Source organism: Canis lupus, chromosome 26 (genome assembly GCF_003254725.2).
Source record: "Canis lupus dingo isolate Sandy chromosome 26, ASM325472v2, whole genome shotgun sequence".
Taxonomy (NCBI): domain Eukaryota; kingdom Metazoa; phylum Chordata; class Mammalia; order Carnivora; family Canidae; genus Canis; species Canis lupus.
The window spans coordinates 24502539-24522501 of record NC_064268.1 but is presented as its reverse complement, the minus strand read 5'-3'; the positions used below and the strand labels follow the sequence as shown (position 1 = coordinate 24522501).

Genomic DNA, 19963 nt, shown 5'->3' with positions numbered 1-19963 from the left:
GTGGTGCTGTAGCAGCCAAAGGGAAGGATAGGTGTGCAGAGGGGAATGGGTCCTTGAGCTGCAGGAAGCAGCTCTAGGTAGAGGAAGGTCCCTGTGGGGTGACTCCTAGGACTGGAGAAGAAGCTACCAATAGGAAATTGTTGGACTTTCAGCGTGAGATTTCAGCAGCAGGTTCTCTGCTTCTAGGAACACCCAGGGTGACCTCTGCCCATGCCCAGGCATTGCTGTATAGTTCTAGAAACAAGGGGCACCATATATTATCAGTTTTGCCAGGAACCAGATTCTGTCCTTAACTGAACTTCCCAAATTCTGGGAGAAATCACCTTTGGGTATATGGATTTATACTGTACCCAGGATCCCACTAGCCAGATCTCATCCTGCCCAATGTGCCACATCTCCCATGTGTAGAAAGCAAGGACAAGTCTTCTCTCAAATACTTGAAGAAAAACACAAGGGGTGAAGGTGACTTGCATTTATTTCTTCCCTTTATGACTGTGGAACCAGGCCCTGCAGGGAGGATATCCAGGCATTCAGAGGGTGTAAGTGTATGGCTCCAAAGGAAGCACTTGGCCTGCAGGTCAGAATCAGACCTGCTTCAAGGACTGGGTTGCCTCAGGTGGGATGTGTTTGTTCTCTGGAGCAGATTGGTGTCTACATAAGAAGAGGGGATTAGAGTTGGGGGGGGGGGGGGGGCGCAGGGGCTTAAAAAGTCCCCTGCTGTGGGGAGTCATGGAGCAGGGGCCTGAAAGTGGCCAGCAGACCTCCCACGTGTATCCTGCTGAGCCAGGCTCCAATTCACTTTTTCACTCTCAGTAACATCACTCACTTATGTTAACTGTTTAATTTATTTGGTCTGCTCAATGGCCCACAGTGGGCCCACCACTCCCATGCTTGCTGGGGACAGCTGAGGCACAACCAGCCACAAAATGCTGACTTAGAGCTGCTGGGAGCCAGGGCTCAACCCTACAGCAAGCTTGCACACTCCACACGTAAGTATGGTCTATATAGCAGGTAAACTCTGTCCAGAGAGGACATCTAATCCCACAATTTATCAGGCCTATGTACAGTATTTCACATATCACCCAACAGAGCAACAAAACAGTATTAACATCAACCACTCTCCTGGATCACTCCCCGCCACTGCCTCCCCCCACCCCCACCCCACAACCACCACACATCGCAGTAATATCCCAAACCCATTCCCAATTTGTTAAATATGGTGCAAGCTCACAGACACATAGGAGGAGGCAAATTTTGTTGTGTTGAATGTCCCTGGCCTTCTCGGAAGCCAAGGTGGAGCATGCCTCCAGGGCTTTTCATTGCCCATAACTGTCAAGAAGCTGAAGCCAGGAGCTAGTGAGCTGGGCCAACCAACAAGGGAAATAGAAGCCAGAAAGCCCAGCTCAGGGAGTGGTCTTTCCCAGCATCCCAGTTCCGGGACTCTGCCACCACCTCGTTGCTGCCTAGACCAGGTATGGTGAAGGGTGAGCAATGGCTGCCACAAGGGAAGGGCCAAGAGACTGCTGAGATTCCCATTTCCCTGACTCATATGTTGGGCCTGGGGCAAGCCACACAATCCTCCAGAACCCATCTAGCACTAAGTTTAAATGCCTCGGGCTCCTGAGGTGCCCACCAAGGTATGAATGACAGCAGCCAGGATATGGGCTTTATAGAAGGCAGGACACCTTTCTTTCCAGGCCCCAGCCTCATGCCGCACTTGTGGGTGAGTGCTTGTTGCAGGTAGAGAGGCCCAGGAACTCTCAGCGAGCCTCTAGCAGTACAGTTTGAGAACATGAGGTGGAAGATCCCCCTCACAGTGATGTGGCCCCTAGGCCTGGGAGATGAACAAACTAGCCCTTCCGCTGACTCCTGGTCAGTTCCACCACAAATTCAGGGACTCTTCAAAACCTGCCCCCTCACAGGGGAAGGGGGACACAGTGGAAGGGGGTGTGTAGCACCACTGTCATTTCACATCCTTGGATAGCCACTTGGCCACCATTCTCTTGTCTACACTCCCACCTGAAGTCCTCCTGTACCTAGCTAGACCGGAGACTTCAGAGCCCACAGGCAGGTTCACCCTGGAATCCTGCCCAGCAGGTCCAGGTCATGCTGATTAGTGTAAGGAAGAACCTTCCAGAATCCCAATGCCAAGGGGTTCCCAAGTGGTCATGAGTAACAGATTCTTCCTGGATCATGGGCCAGGCTTTCTTTTTTTTCCTTTTTTTTCTTTCTTCACAGCTTTCAGGCGAGTGTTGGATCTACAGACAGTAACCAGGCCCCCAAACCTGTGATGTGTTTCCCTGGTGCTGCACCCGCTCGCCTCCTGGGGAGGTAGTAAAGATGGCTTGTTCTGTTCTAAACAAGCTGCCAATCCACAGGAAGCCCGGACGGTCCTGCCCACAGCAGGGACAGGGCGCAGAGGGGGCAATGGTGGATGCAGAACGCCCCCCTGCAGGGGGCTGGGCCAAGGCTAGGGGGGTGAGTCCCGGGTCAGGCCGTACTGCAAGCTCACAGTGTGGTCCAGCTCCTCCAGCTCTGCAGGCAGCGGGATGCCCAGCTCCCCCAGGTACAGGGAGAGAGCCTCAAAGGAGTCCTCCAGTTTTGAGAATGCAGGTCTAGAAAGAAAAGGGGTAAGTTGGAGGCAGGTGAGATAAGGGCAGGGCCACTGGATGCTATGCAAGGTACCCAGGCCTGCAGCTCAACCACTTCCTAGTTGTGTGACCTTGGGCAAGCCCCTTAACCTCGTGCCTCTGCAGGAAATGGGGATGATATGTTATAGCTACTGTGTGGGGTTGCTGTGAAGACAGCACTGTGAGAAGGCTGACCTTGTTCAAGGGGGTAGCTTAAAAAAAAAAAAAAAAAAAAAAAGAGTCCAGGGAGAAAAAAGCTTGTCTCATGTCTTGGAGAAAATGCAATTATCAAAGGTGCAATTGGACTAAGTGCCTTTTAAAGATTCTTTCTAGTCCTCAGACTGTTTCCACATCAATGGATCTGCTCAGGAAGAGACATTTCATGGACTCAGCAGCTCTTCCCAAGGGGAAAACAAACAGCGGGCTCCCAGTGCTGTGGAAACAGCTTAGCTGTCCTGGAACCCTAAGCCAGCTCTGGCTTACTCCTCTGCCTCCTCCATGTTTTTGTTTAACCATCTTGCCACCTTCTTGGCAAGGCCCACTGTCACCACCATATTTAAAATTACAACTTGCACCCTACACATCCTCTTTCCTTAGCTCTGCTCTTTTTTCCATAAACATTTCTCACTTCCTAATATTCAATGAAGGGCATTCTATCTATTGTTTATCATCTATCCTTGTTAGAATGTGAGTTCCAGGAGGGCAGGCACCTTTGCTTTGCTCACCCATATGCTCAGGACAGGGTTGAGCACATGGCAGGCACTCAGTCTTTTTTGAGTGAATTAAACACAGACATTTAGAATGACTAGGAAGGGATATTAGCAAACAAATACTGTGTAGCTTCATATTTTCTCCTCATGCTCTTACTCTGGTGTTATTGCAGTCCTTTGGTTCATGAAGGAACGAAATGCAGAGCCTCCCACCAGCAAATCCCATTAAGTGGACCTTTGGAAACCATTTTAAAATAAAGGCTGTGTGCCAACTGGTTATCTTGAAAGGATAGAGTAGGAGAGTAAGTAGTGCTCGGGGGCACGATGGTTAGATGGTCATAGAAAATGTGCACTTTCTGTGCTATATATTTTAGTCATATTTGAAAATTTTTAAAAAAGATTTTATTTATTTATTCATGAGAGACAGAGAGAGAGAGAGCCAGAGCCAGAGCCAGAGACACAGGTAGAGAGAGAAGCAAGCTCCACGCAGGGAGCCCGGTGTGGGACTTGATCCCGGGACTCCAGAATCATGCCCTGGGCCAAAGGCAAGTGCTAAACCATGGAGCCACCCAGTGATCCCCCATATTTGAATTTTTAAAAAGATTTATTTACTTAAGTAATCTCTACACCCAACCTGGGGTTCAAATTCACAACCCTGAGATCAAGAGGGTTCCACCAACTGAGCCAGCCAGGTGCTCTTTAAATTTGTTTAAAAGAAACAAGATTTTTAAGAGAAGAAAATAGATTCTAGTTTTCTAATGCACAAACTTGGAAAGAAGTGGGGTAATGTTGCTAAAGAAAACCATAACCTGAGATGAATAATGGTCATTTAATTTTTTTTCTTTAAAGGAGATAATTAGCTAAATGCATAAAGATGTTCACTATAGTAATACCTATTATAAGAAGAAACTGAAAAAACCTATCTACATTATGTATATCATAATATATTCGGACAGTCTCTTAATTGAATTTCAGATAGTTAACAAAAATGATAAACAAGACTGGGGATAATAACAAGGAAAATGCAGGGCAAAATACAAAACTTTCCTTTATTGAAATTATAACTATATAAAAAAATGTAGGGATCCCTGGGTGGCGCAGCGGTTTGGCGCCTGCCTTTGGCTCAGGGCGTGATCCTGGAGACCCGGGATCGAATCCCACGTTGGGCTCCTGGTGCATGGAGCCTGCTTCTCCCTCTGCCTGTGTCTCTGCCTCTCTTTCTCTCTCTGTGACTATCATAAATAAATAAAAATTAAAAAAAAAAAAAAAAAATGTATGTGTTTGGACATAGATGAACATGAAAAACACTTATTCTGTTCGAATGGCATAGGTTTGGGTGACTTTTCTCCTGTTACAATTTCTCTTTATGGCTGTGTCTGTGTTATAGCCGGGTCACTCATGGCTATGCCCTGTCCCCCAACCACCCTACCTGGCATGTCAGAGTTGTTAGGGTGGATTCAGTGGATGAGAGCTGCATCGTTGAACTCAAAGCTTTTGCCAGCCCTGTACCTGGGAGAAGGGGGCAGGATACCAACCTGCTCTCAGGCTCCAGTTTGCAGCAGATGGCGGCCAGGGGAAAGAAGGCGGGGGGGCAGTCTGTAGGGACAAACTTCTCCCAGAAAAGCTTCACGTTGAGGCCAAAGTCCAGTGTTCGGGGCAGGCAGTCAGGATCTGCATATACCTGCCCAATGATCTGCAGATGAGAAGATGGTCAGGAGTGGACTATGGTGGGTGCAGCCACAGAGGAGTGGGATACTGGTGTATGGATAGGAAGGATGGGCAGAAGAGGGAGGTAAAAATCAAAGTTAAAGAGCTGTACTCCTCTAAGTCCAAATCACACTAATCCAGACTGGTCTTTCAACTGAGAGTCTGGTTATTGAGGAGGGTTTGGAAGAGGCTTCACTGCAGCAGAAGCATGATGTTCCAAATCTGGAGAGACAGCTCCACACATTCCACCCTGCCCTGCCATGTCCCCTTGTTTCTCTGTACCCTGCCAGAGTTCAGGCTCTGTGAAGTGAGATCCTGGGTCTGATTCATGTCTGAAACCTTCTAGTGCCAGCCTATTGCTTTGCAGACAGTAAATGCTCCACTGATTTCTATCAAAGAAAATAATTAAAAAAAAAAAACAAAAAACACCTCCCCTCTATTCCAACTGTCCTTTGTCTCTCCTCTACCACTCACCATTTTGTAGGAACTACAGAAGACTTTGAACATACGTGTTTGGCTGAATGCTTCCAGACACACTGAGCTAAGATCCTAAGGCAAAGATCTTTCTTTCTAAGACTCACTCTAATCCACCCCACAGTGCTCAGCACTGTGCTAGACAGACTGGCACTTGTTGCAGTGGCTACTTCCACTTGTAGGGCTAAAGGCCACTACTAAGGACCTTGGGAAGAGGGACCAGAGGGAAAGGTTGCATCTGACCCAAAAGCTACACAGAAAACAGTAAGGACACTCTCATCTGCCCCTTATTGGCTGTGGGACTAAGAACAAGCTGCTGCCCCTTCCTGAACCTCAGTTTCCCCACCTGAAAAAAACCAGCCTGTTCCTTTTCACGGGACCGATGAGACTCAAATGTGTCAACAAATATGTAATAAACTGCACAATCCTATACCATTCATGTTGATTTTATGGTGAACTACTATGATTCACTATGGTGAATCATTAGGAGAAGCAGTCCCCATTCTGAGGCAGGACAGAGCTACTAGACCAATGCCTCAGGCCTGGCCTCTGTGCTCGCTGGAGCTCACCTCGCAAAGAACGATCCCAAAAGAGAAGACATCCACCGTCTCATCGTAGCTCTTTCCTTGGGGAACACAGAGAGTAGGCTGTTAGGTTTGGTCTCTTATCTACTCTGTGCCGAGCCTGGGGCCAAACCAGGCCACAGGCAAGAACCAGAGCTAGAATAGGCTCCACAGAGATGCCATAAAGGCTGTCCAAGGACAGACACCCCCTGAACATCATCCTTCCTCAGCCCTGTGTGGGCTATTTAGAAGATCTTGTGAAACACACTGCCCAAAATGAAACTGCATGGGACAAAGAGAACTGGATCAGGGTTCACCTGGACTTTGTCATTAGGTAGTTGTATGTTCCTGGGCAAACCAATGAACTCTGGGCCTCAGACTCCAAAAAAAAAAAGGGTTGAATCAGGCCATTTCTGAGGCTTCACAACCCTGTGCATTTCAAGAATCCCAGTCAGGGCCTTCTAGGTGGCACAGTGATTGAGCGTCTACCTTTTTTTTTTTTTTTTTTTAAGATTTTATTTATTTATTCGAGAGGGGTGGAGCAGGCAGAGACACAGGCAGAGGGAGAAGCAGGCTCCATGCAGGGAGTGTGAGTGACGTGGGACTCGATCCCAGGTCCCCAGAATCACACTCTGGGCCGAAAGCAGCCCTAAACCACTAAGCCACCTGGGCTGCCCAGAGCATCTACCTTTGGCTCAGGTCGTGATACCAGGGTCCTAGGATCGAGTCCCACATCAGGCTCCTTGCAGGGAGCCTGCTTCTCCCTCTGCCTATGTCTCTGCCATCTCTCATGAATAAATAAAATCTTAGAAAAAAAAAAAAAAGAATTCCAGTCAGTATCTCAGGCTGATTTGACCATTATCCACAAGGGGGCACCATACTTCAGTTCTCAGCAGTGTGAAAGGAAAGGCTAAATCTCCAGCAATAAATAGCTTGAGCTCTCAACTACCCTTGGCGGCATAAAAGCCAGTCAGATCTCACCCTAGGCCCAGGAGCTCAGAGAGGAGTTTATGTGGTCCAGTCTGGCAAGGGATAAAAATCGTCTAGCCATCAGCTGTGGGTACCTGGCCTAACAATTCACAGGCCTCCCCTGGAACACCCAAGACTGCTGCAAGGAGTGGCCCCCAACTCCCCTCTGGGGACATGTCCCCTCCATTATCTAGTGTCAGGACTCACCGTTCAGCATCTCAGGGGCCATCCAGTAGGGGTTTCCCACCACTGTATAGCGCTTCTTGCGGTCATTCTTACGCAAGGTGCGTTTCTTGCTGGTGGCTTTTTCCGTTGGGGGCTTTTTCCTCTCCTCAACTATGAGCCTTGACAGCCCAAAGTCTGCCACCACCACAGTCTTGTCCTGGTAGGACAAGGGCCAGGTCAGGACTTGGTGAGGACATTCCCAAGAGAAGTCATTGAGGAGGGGAGAAAAGGTACATAGCAAAGGTGCATCACAGCTAAAGCTCTCTCTGGCAGACGAGGCTTGGTTATTTGTTTTCTAACAGTCTGGTATCTGCACTGTAAATTCTCCAGATCTGTGGGTGTCCACAGCAGAGCTCTTGGAGCCTGGACGGGTAAGGCTCTGGGACCTGGAGAATGGATCTCAAAAGCAGGAAAAGGGATTCCTTGTTTTTTAAACCCATTCTGCCTTGTTTCCCAAAAAATTTAAGGCATGGCTAGAATCAGTTTAAGACAGAAAAAGATAAGGTGGAGGTCATCAGTGGAGGGAGTTGGTGGGGGGGGGAGGGAGATAAGCTCTTCAAATAGCTATAGGGTAGTCATGTGGAAAAGGGTTAAGGTTATTTAGTATGGGCCTGAAGAGAAGAGCCAGGGCCAGTTAGTGGACATCCACAGAGCTACATTGCAAGTTAACAGGAGAAATGACATGCTAACAACCAAAGCCAATGGGTGGTGGGAAAAATGCTGGTCCCAAACTGTACATACATAAGGCTCTGTGGCCACTGTACATACCTGAGGCTCTGTGGCCTCAGAGTGAGGCTTCAAGGTACCACAGTTGTAGAATAGGGTCTGTAGTGAGCTGTATTACAGAACTATCATGTGGTGAAACCAGGAAAAACAACAGGGCTCTATATACAGCTAAGGAACTTCGGAAGCTCCCTCTAACCAAAGGATTTCAAAGGCTGCTAACTGAGAGGATGTGTCATTGTGTCTGGATGTGTCTGCGAGCCCTCAGAAGACAGAATAGAGCATCAGGTGCAGCATAAAGGGCAAGATGGGAACCCTAGGTGACACCTAAGGTCTAAAGCACAAGGGAACAGTCAATCTCCTTTGTGACAAGGCAAGAGGCTTGGCCCCAGGGAGACCCAGAGTGGTGGGACATACCAGCTTGATAAGGCAGTTGTGTGAGTTCAGATCCCGGTGGATGATGCACATGGAGTGCAAATAGGCCTGGAACAGAAGTACAAGCTGAGGCCAATGACCAGTAATTTAAGCAGATGCAGACTCGAGCTGAGGGCCTACTCTTCTCCCAGACCATCCCTACTCAGTTTCACAACCCAACCTAGACCCTAGGGCAAGGGCCTCCTGCTGACACTTCCTTGTCCCAACACCAAAAGAAAGCCAAAGGCTGCCTGGGTTTCCCCTCTCTCCCTGCTACCACTTCCTGACCATCCTTTGTTCATTGACCCCCAACCCAGTGGCTGCTCTAGACCCTCACTGCTCCCTCCCAAAGTCCCCAACTCTTACAGGCCCTGGCCCTTGCCTGCCCCCAGCCACTCTACCCATTTTACATAGATCCAGGCCACCTGAAGTGAGCACCCTTAGATGCACTGCTCCTAGCCCCTCACTGCTGCCATCCCACCTCAATCTCTGGCTTCCACCACCCTGGATCCTTCCTGTCTGAGATAGGGGGAGAAGTGACCTCCTGCTGGCCAGCTGGTTCTGTATTCCTGATATTCTCCTTCTCTGAGACTTAGCACCCTCCTTGCTCTTCCCTGTGTATACTTTAACTTCTTCCTCCCCAGTGTTTTCATACAAGTCTCTGTTTGCTATCCAGAGCCTCCCCCACCTCTCCCGGGCCTCCACTCCTGGCTCTTCTCACTCTCTGCAGCCACTTCCTTTTCTTTCTCTCTTCCCTTCCCCAGGATATGTGGAAGGATCTACCTGTCCCCTTCCCTCTAGTCCCTTGCAGTCCTGCTTCCATCCCCTAGGCTCTTGGCTCTGCTCACATCCAGGGAGCTCTTCCTGAATGCTATAGCTCTTGTGACCTGCCTGTTCTTTCTCCAAAGGCTGCCCACACCTCTCCCTTGCTACCTGTTCCTGAAACTTTTGTGTGCCCACATTTTCCTTCCAGCCTCCTCAAAGCCACCTTCTCTATACATGCTGATCCCCACTAACTGCACACCAGCCTCAGCCAACACTAGCTCTTCCCAAACCTGTTTTCCCAACATCACTGCCTCCACAAACATCTGGTAAATGGCACCACCATTCTTCTAGGTACCTCAAACCACCCCAACTCCTCGTCCCCCTACCTCTGCTCCCTTGCTGCCAACCAGTCTCTCCACATCCTGCCTCCCAGTCTCCCATCCCTACTGCCATACCTTAAATTTGGAAATGTGAAATGTTTCACTAGCCCCTTCAGTCATCTCCCTGCCTTTAGTTCTCCTAAGTCTACCAACCTACTGACCACACAGGACTCACTTTCAAGAAACAGAGGTCTGCTCACAAACTTACTTGCTTAAATATCAAAATTTTACACGGGCCTTTTTGGCTTCCTAAATAAAATCCAGACTCCTTAGTCTGAAACATAGGGACCTTAATGTACCCCTAGACTAACATAGTCTTCACGGACCCCACATGAAGAGCAGTGATTAAAGTCTCAGGCTTGGGGTCAGACTGACTAGCCCTTGCTCTGTCCTTTCCTAGCACAGCTTTTCATCTGGAAACCGAGGTTGTCACGAGGAATGCACATACACCTGTTAGTCCCTCAGCTCAGTGCCTGGCATATAGAAAGCATTCAACAACTGTCATTGGTATCACTATTGTAATTGGTCTCATTCTTTCCCAGGTGAAAGAGACTATTTTCCCCCTCTCTCCTCCCAGTCTTTGCTGCAGTCATCACCTCAACCTTGGGGCGTCTCTGCCAGAGAACTTTTATCCATTCTGACCTACCCTTCAGGTTCAACTAGAACACATTTCCCCCTTCCCTGATTTCATAGGCAATGAGGTTCTCTACTTACTCCAAGCTCCCTCAACAGCTGGACACTGCTAGTTTGCCTTACCCATGCCCTGTCTGCCTTTGAAGATTTAGAGCTCTTTGAGAATAGGTTGTGAGCTAAGAAAAGGCAACTGGGGCAATTTCACAGGCATAGAGACGAGCTCAATAAATAGTTGCTGACTGACTCAGCCCATACAAGCTCCCCAGGATGGGGTCTTTGCCTTCCAGTGCCTGCCTGAAATCCCTGTACCTATCCTGATTCCTTATCACCACCTTGCCACCATTCCTACTGCTGGCAGGGTTGTTGGCAGAACTCACCATTCCAGAGGCGATGCCTTTGGCAAATCTGACCTTCTGCTGCCAGGGAAACGGGTCCTATGGGGTGGGGAAATGCTCATCAGAGACTGGGGGCCCTGTCCCGTTTGGGATTCAGGCCCCACCCAGGGAACCACCTGTCCCGGTCCTGCTCAGCATGACCCTTTGTAGGCAAAGTAGCGAGGGCAGTATGCTTACCACACTGCGCAGGAAGTCCTTCAGTGTGCCCCCCTCGATGTACTCTGTCAACAGGTTCAGCTTCTTGTCCTTGTAAAGCACACCAATGAACTTGAGCACATTGGGGTGGTCCAGGCTGCGCATCACCTTCACCTAGGGGTGGTAGAGGCCAAGGAGAGTAGATGGTTACTTCCCACTATGTCTTCCTTACCCCTTCCCTCCAGGGAGTCAGTCTGACAAGTGCTACCTGCATCTCCTACCTCTAATCTTATGTAAAGGGGTAGAACACTTCTACATGGATAGGGATGCCTCACAGCCCTCACCCTTGAGATCCTGCCATTCTAGGAATTGTACAGGGGGTAGCTGGAGTGGGAGGGTCCATGAGCAAAACAAAGGCCCAGAGAACTGGCAGGCCTGCCCAGAACTCCAGGCTCCTTTAGCAGGGTGTTCAGGTGGTGAGTATAACACCCAGTTGTCCTAAATTGGTCTGTTTTCATGTCCATCACTCCCACTAGCTGTAAGCTCCTCTGAACCACATCCTATTTGTTACTGTATCCCTTGTATCCAGATCATGTTGTCTTTAGTAAATGTTCATTGAACAGATAATTATGCATTCCTCTAGTGCTCTTTTCTGCTCAGCTTTTTAAAAAGTGTTTCTAAAATAAGTTTCCTCCTGAAACTGTTATTTAGTAACATCTCTCTTCCAACAGTGATACCAAACTCCTAACTCCCACAACTCCACCTTCTTACCTCAGTCAGAAAAGTCTTCTGTGTTTCCTCATCACACCGAATTAACTCCTTCATGACCATCACTTTGCCCGTGGCTTTGTGTGTTACCTAATTACAAGGAGGGAAATTATTACTGGTGTGGAATTCTGGGGGACTATATGAAAATATATACAACTGGCCATCTCATCTCCTGGAAGACACACTGAGCCAGATCAGACTGACAGAGTTCACATGTAGAAGATACAGCACGAGGCAGCAGGGGCCTCAGAGGGGAGCATGCCCTCTTCCTTGGAGAGCTGGGCATGCATACAGGGAAGGCGAGAATGCAGAAAAATAAAGTGTAGGAGGCAGGAGGGGACACTGCCAAGCCAAGCAGGGGCTCTGGTCATCTGACATAGGAGTGAGTCCCTTGGGTAAACAGAAGTCTGAGGACAGGAGGGTTAGTGCCACAGACATGCACCAGGGAACTGGATGGGTCAGGGTGAGCTCTCAAGCCCCAATGCCCTGAAAGCTGAGTCACATGGCTTACCTGACCCCCCCTCCCAGCTCTCAGCAGAGGAGGAGAAGAGAAAGAGAGAGAGGTTAGTCCCCAAGATGGTTCCATCAGGGAGGCAGGAGCCACTCCCCTGTGTGCTCCCTGCAATATGCCCAGCACTGAGGCCTCCAGGCACCTAAATACACCTGCTGACTGGAGGTGGCAGGGCCATGGGCACAACTCATCCCAAACTAAGTCTCCAGGTTCACCAAGCTCACTGTGACAGCAACGCTACCCTTAGGTGGCCTGGGAGGGCAGGAGTGTAGCCCTCACACCATCACCTGTAGCCAGGAAGGGGGCCTGGTGTCCTGTAGGGTGTGGAGTGAGATCATGTGATAAGAACTCCCCGAAAGAAGGTGAGAGAGGGGTTGGGGGCAGAGGAGCAGAGCGACTGATGCCTGTGCTCACCTTTATGGCCTGCCCAAAGAAGCCCTTCCCCAGGACCTCCCCGTGGATCAGGTCACATGGCCGGAAAATCTGCTGTGAGTTGCTGCTGGAACAGCGGAGGGATTCTGAGCGGCTGATGTCACGGCTAAAGAGTAGGGGCTCCTTTGGGGAGCTGGGGCCAGGGGACTTGGAGATGCTGTTACTGCGCCTGAAGATGAGGAAAGAAGAGGGTAGGGCTAAGGTAGTCCTCAGAGACCTGCCAGTAAAACCCTGGAGGTAGAAATCTCAAGGCCACCTGACCACCCTACCCATCCCAAGGTCTATAGTTCAGGTGCTATGATGAGAGGAGGGAATTCTTACATCAGACAGATGTGCCATTTTGGGGCTGCAAACATCAGTAGTTTAAGTATCATAAAACAACATTCAAAGCAGGAACCCTGGGTACTCAGCTGGAATGACTGACTAGACTCAATTAGCTTATAGTGTTCAATACATGATAGCACCATAAGATGGTAATCTGTCACTTTCCATGTCTGCTTGAGCTGAAGTGCTAAATGGGTTAGAGTGATAGCCTACCATCATCCAAAAAAAAGACCAAATGGGGGGCAGCCCTGGTGGCTCAGCTATTTAGCCCCACCTTCAGCCCGGGGTGTGATCCTAGAGACCTGGGATCGTGTCCCATATTGGGCTCCCTGCATGGAGCCTGCTTCTCCCTCTGCCTGTGTCTCTGCCTCTCTCTCTCTCTCTGTGTATGTGTGTGTGTGTGTGTGTGTGTGTGTGTGTATGTGTGTGTCTGTCATGAATAAATAAATAAAATCTTAAAAAAAAAAAAAAAAGACCAAATGGGATTCTGGCTATTTTGCTCATCTTTGTACCTGTCTATATTTCCCAAATTTTAAAATAATAAGCATGCATGATTTTTAGAACAATAAAGCCAGTGTGTTTACATTTTTTAAAGCAGCCAGTAATAGTAATGGTTGATAACTATTACCAACTTCCTGAAGAAGGGACAAGAAGGCTGAAGTCCACAGCACTGCAGGTGAACTGCAACCCTGCAAACTTCTCTCCAGCACATTCGATTTCACTTGGACTACCAGAAAGGACCGCCCACAGACTTCTTAGTCCTTGCTCTTTTGCTTTGCCTCCCACCATGTCCACAGAAGCACACAAGGTGAGCTGCCTGCTTTCTTGCATAATGGACTTTCAAATGTCTAAGCAGCTCTCTGGCCACCCCCATGTTCAGGCCTTCTCTGCCCTCGGGCACCTTAACTCTACCAGCACACTTGTGCCAAGGCCAAGAGGCAGCAAGAAGTTCATGCCCAGCAACCTGTGCGGGGAGCCTTGCTTCCAACAGATGCCAGGTATCTGAAACAGGCCCTGATTCAGTCTGTTTGATCAGGAGGGTGGACAGAGAACTTGACTCCTAGTGATACTAACAACTCACTTAGTGCTGATCTTTTGCTGGCACTGTGTTACTTTGCATCCCTTTCCACACTGAATCCTTACATGGTGAGACATGCTACATTTGGTGAGACAGCTACAATTATCTTACAATCCCACTTCATAGATGCAGAAACAGGAGCTCAGATGATATGATTTGTGAAGGGAGGAAGCTCAGCTCAAAGGCATGGTATGGGTGTGTTTGTCTAGAGAGCCACTGTTCCAGACTCCTGTTATTTCAGTCTCCCTACTTGGTACTTGAATCCAGGGGGACTGCTCCCTCCCCATCAACCTGGACAACTCTGAGGTTTTGACTGCTGGTCCCTCAAATCTAAAACAGCTTGCATTAATCTCTTCCTTTATAGTTTTCAGTGTTCTTATTTATACTTATTAATCCTCTCTGTGCCCCTACTCTGGCCTCTGAGCCCCACATCTCCCTTTGCTGGTCCTTTAGGGGCTAACACTGCTGCTCCCTGTCCAGCTCAGGAGTTCAGTGGGCAGGGCCTGACTCTCTGGTTTCTAAGGAAACCTGGCAGGCAGCTGGGTCAGATCACACACAGGCCCTGGCTATGAACTGTGATTCCTATGGGGGAAGCTGGGTCAGCACAATCTTCATGGCCTGTCCCTGCCCAGCGGTTCCCCGCTGGCCTCCCAAAGCCCGCTCAGCCTCATCTGGGGGATAGGCATGGTCAGCATGATCAGGATAGGAGGCAGCACCTCAGGGAGCGTCTCCTTAATGTCCCTTCCAGATTTTCCTTGGTGTCCAGGGTGCTGAGGCTATGGGAGTGTCCGGCATTCTGCATGTGGGGAGAGAGCCGTGCATCCAGCCGCAGCTGATCCAGGCGCTGGGAGACAGGATCGTGTTCAATCAAGAGCTGAAGCGTCTGGCTTGTCTGGCTAATCGCATCCTCCACCTGTAGCCAAGAGCAGTGTAAAGTTGGCTCCTACAGGCTGTCCCAACCCAGGCCACCCACCATCAGCCCAGATGACCCAAGCAGTGTATGGCCAATGTTCAACTTGGCTACTGGTGGCCTCCAGCTGCCAGCGGCCCCATAGTGCCCTCTCCCTGGCATCCTGTCAGATATCCCATTTGTCAGGCCATCCCTGCTGCCCTGGGAATATGCCAGGCTGACACAGGAGGTCACCAGTGATCATAGGTTCAGTGGCAAGACAAAGAGATACACTGGGGGTGGAGAAAGGCAAAGGCCATAGACTGATGCCTCAGAGGGCCTGTTCCATGTTCCACCCCCACAAAACAAACTGGACACACACTGTACCTCTTCCACTCGGAGTGTGCGGACAGGGGTCCCATTGATCTCTAGGATGCGGTCCCCAGGGTGGATGGCATTGCGGTTGTTGGGACTGATGTGCAACCGGTTGACCCTAGGCCAGACAAGAGTTGAGGCAGGAAGAAGACATCTTAAAAATGTACCTGACCAATTTCACTTGTGCAGGCAGGCTCGCCATATCCCAGGCTCCTACTGGCCCAGCTCCCAAGACCCAGACCACTCACTGGGGAAATGCAACGCCCTTTACAGGGTGCCTTGTCTCAGTGAAGGGCACCCTCACTCACATAATGGCCTAACCCAGAGACTTGGATGGCATCTTCCCTATCTGGAGTTCTCTCACTGCTTCCCAACCCTCACTATCTTCAAAAATCCTGCCTTCATTTCATTACCATAGTTACCAACATCTTTCACCTGGATCTTTCAATAGCCTCCTAAATGGTCTCTATACACTACCAAACTTACTCCCTTCCCATTCGATGCCCATGCCAGCAATCCTTCTAGAACTAACCTGGTTGCATCACTTTGTTGCTTATCCTTCAAAAGACCTGCTGAGTCTTCATAATCCAGGCCCTACATGACTTAATAGCCCCTTTCTGGCTATTCCCAACCACCCAATCTACACCAGACACAACCACAGACTCCCACCTCTGCACTGAACACAATTCCCTCCCCTTTTTATCTAATGAAGTTTTAGTGCAGATCTCCCCTCTTGCCGACTTCCCCAACTCTAGTAACTCTCTCACCTAGACTGCAAGCACCTAGTGCTCAGCACACAGTAAGTGTATAATCACTATTTACAGGGTTGGTAGCCACAGGTGCCTCATTAATGCTATTAGACAAACACAGACTCTTTCCCCATTTGGTCTTTGGCCTGGACCTAGGATGAAGTCTTAACTTCTTTCTCTTCCTTCCTCCATTCATTTACTCAACCAACAAAACAGTAATCAATGAACATGTACTACATGCCAGGCACTGTTCTAGGTCCTGGGCATCCAATACTGATTAAGACTAAGTTTCAGAAGAAACTAATCAGGAGGACAGATGATAAATGAATATACATAATCAAGCCAGATAATTTCAAAGAATAAGAATGATCTGAAACTTGGCACATGAAAGGTGAGCAACTCTGGCATTAAGTATCTGGTGAAACACCTTAGGCAAAGGGAGAGTAAGTGCTAAGGCCCAAGTGGGTTATAGCATAGTGAGCTCCAGGAGGAAGATATGAAATGGAGGTGAAGGGAGCTCTGCAGCCCCTGTGGCCCATCTATGGACTCTGTAACCGCTCCTACTCTAGAGGTTCTCAAAATACTCACTCTTTTACTTGCACAGTGGTGGCATAGTTGGAGCAGGCGCTTTCCACGGACACCGAGAAGCCCCGTCTGCCCTCGGCGGTGGCTGGCATGGAGATGTGTGTGACAGAATATGGCAGCTGGTCCTGCACAGACTCTGTGGAGAGCCTCTCAAACATGGGGGCCAGCACCACCTCATTATGGCACTTTCCGCTGGAAAGAGGAACATAAAAGGGGCTAAGATCCTGGAGCCACACCTGAAAGCCTCCAGGAACCACTGCACCACGTGGCTTCAAGCAATAGTACCCCCATTCCCACTATTACCGCCCTTGCCATGATTCCAGTTGGCCGCTCAGAATGAGGAGCCCAGGGTCTCTGGGGTAGGCTGGGAGTGTGGGTGTGATTGCCAGGGTTCTCTTTGCTCTGCTTCTGACTCATAATGAGAACCAAATGCCCATCCCCTCTTTGGGCCTTAGCCTGACTGCTTTATTAATGGAGGCAATTGGACTGAGTGAAGTCAAGGGGCTTTTGCCTTTAGTTTTCTGGGATCCTTCTCTGAGAGCACTTCCCAAATTCTCTGGGAGGATTGCAGGCAGAGTGTCGTTATTCTCATAGCAGGTAAGGACAGAGGGCAGAGATGTTAATTTTCTTGCTTACAGATTACATATGTGATTCTAGACATTGCTGTGATAGGAGTCCAGTGCTCTGATACCCTTGTACTGCTTCTGTTCAACTTGCACTGCCACCTGGTTCTCTCTCTTGGCCACTCTTGTAGAGGAGGATGGACACCACCTTACCAGTAGAGGGTGGTGTGCTGCACCAGGGCATATGCATCCCCATCCTCAATGATCACCTTGCAGCTCATACAGGCAAAGCACTCTGGGTGGTACTTGAACTCCCCGGCCACCTGTGAAGAGGTGGGGGAAAAGGTAGACAGATGACAGACAGAGGAAGTGAGTCGTCACTGTTGCTGGAGGGCAGGGGTGGATGAATGACCTCTAATCTAGGATCTACAGGTCCTAGTCACAATCCACCTTTGCACTCCCTGCCCTAGAGCTTCCAGAGGATCAGATAGAGGTTTCCCTGTCATTTCTGAGATTACAAAAAACTGTTTTGGTCTTAGCCATGATAACAAGTTCCCAGAAGTCATCATCCTCACCAGAAAGGCACATTTCCTCTAACACAAGGTTGGCAAATCTGTAACTAGGCTTAAAGCCCTTTTCTGGAACAGGGAGGAGAGGTGGAACCTCTAACAACCCATTCCAACTCATTCCGATTCTCTGCACCCAATTGTGGTGTATCTTCCCATCACCTATAATGTGCTCCCTTGAGCCATTCATCCCATTGTATTGGAGATCCTCCCTGCCCATCCACTCACCCACTCCCAATATTGGATTGTTAAGTTTTTACAGGAAAAATCTTACCTGGCATTTGATTGGTACTCAACAAATATCTGTTAAATGATTGAAGAAATAAAAGGGAAGGCCTTGGCTGATGGAAGACTAGAAGATGAAAGGCCATGGGGAACCAGAGTGGACTCTGATGGCCAAGAGGGACTCACTCACTCACCATGACGGGCCCTGTCATCATCAGAGAACACCCATGGCAGAACTCCCCAAATTTCCCCCAGTAGTCCTTGTGGCAGTAAAGCTTCCCATCCTTCTCATAGTACCAGTTCGTGAGGGAATCCTGGCATTCTGAACACCTGAAAAGCAAGACAAGAAATTCTTCTGGATCCTTGGAACCAGGCTACACAGGCCATTTCTAGCTCCCAGGTTTAACAACAAAATGGACAGATCTCTCTTTGATCCAAAGCCAGGATGGGGGAAAGTACAGTTTACTGCTCTTCTCTCAAAGGAAAGTCAATTCAGAGTGGAGATCCCAGAAACAAGTTCTATATTGCCTGCCTCACTTAGCACACTAGTGGTTTTTTTTTTTTTTTTTTTTTTTTTTTTTAATATTTTTGGGTCTTGAAGCCCTTAGAGAATCTAAAGAGTAAAGAACCCTCTTAGAAAAAGACACATACGAGGAAAATGTGCATATTATTTAGGTATGGTATGTGTGTGTGTCAAAGACTGAACCCTGGTTATGGCCCCAGTTAAGAAATCTCTGGTCTAGACAAGTATCTTGATGAACCAAAGCTCAATCATCTCTGTTCTTCAAATACCCATCGCCAACACCACTGCTGATGTAACAATTTTGTTAAAAAAAATTATGTTAAGGGTCGCCTGGGTGGCTCAGCGGTTCAGGGTCTGCCTTCAGCCCAGGGAGTGATCCTGGAGACCCGAGATGGAATCCCACATCAGGCTCCCTTCATGGAGCCTGCTTCTCTGCCTGAGTCTCTGCCTCTCTGTGTCTCTCATGAATAAATAAAATCTTAAAAAAAATTACGTTGTGTTAAGAAACAATCAAGCAAATCCAGAATGTGGGTCATTCAGTAAGACTACTGGTCTTGATTCTTCCAAAAAGTTAATGTCATAAGGGGAAAAAGGTACAGGGATTAAAAAAGCCTGGAGACACAGCAGCCAAATTTAACACCTAAAACTAGGATACAATTCTGGATTGAAAAACAAAACAGGGATGCCTGGATGGCTTATTGGCTGAGCATCTGCCTTCGGCTCAGGGCGTGGTCTCAGGGTCCCAGGGTAGAGTCCCGCGTCCGGCTCCCTGCATGGGGCCTGCCTCTCTCTCTCTCTCTGTGTCTCTCATGAATAAACAAATAAAATCTTAAAAAAAAAAAAAAAAGAAAAAGAAAAAGAAAAACAAAACAGCCTTGAGTGACATTTTTGGAACTGAGGAAATTTGAGTTTGGGCTATACATTAGATTATATTGTGAAATTACTACCCATTTTTCTTAGGTACAACAATGATATTTTGGTTATATGGAAGAATTTTTAGAAGAAACAGTAAGGGTGAAGGTCAAGATATCTACAACCTACTTTTATACAGTTCAGCAAAAATAAAATACATTGTGTGTACATACTTGGAGAAAGTGACTTAAAGTCAACTAATCTAGGTAAAGCATACATGGGTATTCTTTGAACTATTCTTTCAATTCTATATATTTGAAAATTTTCAAACTAAAACGTGTGTGTGTGTGGGGGGGGGCAAAATTCCATTAGCACTGTGCAAGATATACATGTTAGACCCACAGCTCCTTTCTCCTCCAGTTATCTGGTTGTAAAGCTCCACTCCTCCATCAGGTTGAATGTGTTCTCGGGCCAAGTCTACACAAGATAAGCTTCTCATTTCTGAGCCTCTCAGCACCCAGAGCTAAGGTCTTAAGAATCTTCCCAGTGAAGATTCTATTCTTGTTGTCAAGACTTTGTACCACCTACCTGGCCACATCCTTTCTCCTGAGAGGCAGGATGGAGTGGCCTTAGTGTGAATTCTGACCCTGCCAAGTTATGACATCTTGGGGAAGTTAACCTCACTTCTCTGACCCAGTTTTCTGATCTGTAAAATGGACTACTGTGAAAATGAAGCAGTATCAAACTATATGTATGTTTATGTAAAGGCTAAGTACACTAGGAACTCAGTGTTAACTGCT

General features: G+C 48.4%; 1 protein-coding gene across 3 annotated transcripts in view; it reads right to left on the bottom strand.

The window, feature by feature from the left end:
* Nucleotides 1–457: 457 nt before the first annotated feature.
* The window catches only part of LIMK2 (LIM domain kinase 2), a 60034-nt gene continuing 40528 nt past the window's right edge, over nt 458–19963 (bottom strand). For all 3 annotated transcript variants that reach the window (XM_025474592.3, XM_025474591.3, XM_025474593.3), the window contains 14 exons: nt 17983–18118; nt 17211–17320; nt 16438–16626; nt 15113–15218; nt 14553–14749; nt 12417–12603; nt 11495–11581; nt 10766–10897; nt 10571–10627; nt 8419–8484; nt 7261–7435; nt 6091–6146; nt 4876–5033; nt 458–2615 (listed from right to left, as the gene is read on the bottom strand). In XM_025474592.3, coding sequence (XP_025330377.1) covers nt 2471–2615; nt 4876–5033; nt 6091–6146; nt 7261–7435; nt 8419–8484; nt 10571–10627; nt 10766–10897; nt 11495–11581; nt 12417–12603; nt 14553–14749; nt 15113–15218; nt 16438–16626; nt 17211–17320; nt 17983–18118 — 1801 coding nt within the window. In that variant the 3' untranslated portion in view covers nt 458–2470. The remainder of the gene's footprint in view (nt 2616–4875; nt 5034–6090; nt 6147–7260; nt 7436–8418; nt 8485–10570; nt 10628–10765; nt 10898–11494; nt 11582–12416; nt 12604–14552; nt 14750–15112; nt 15219–16437; nt 16627–17210; nt 17321–17982; nt 18119–19963) is intronic.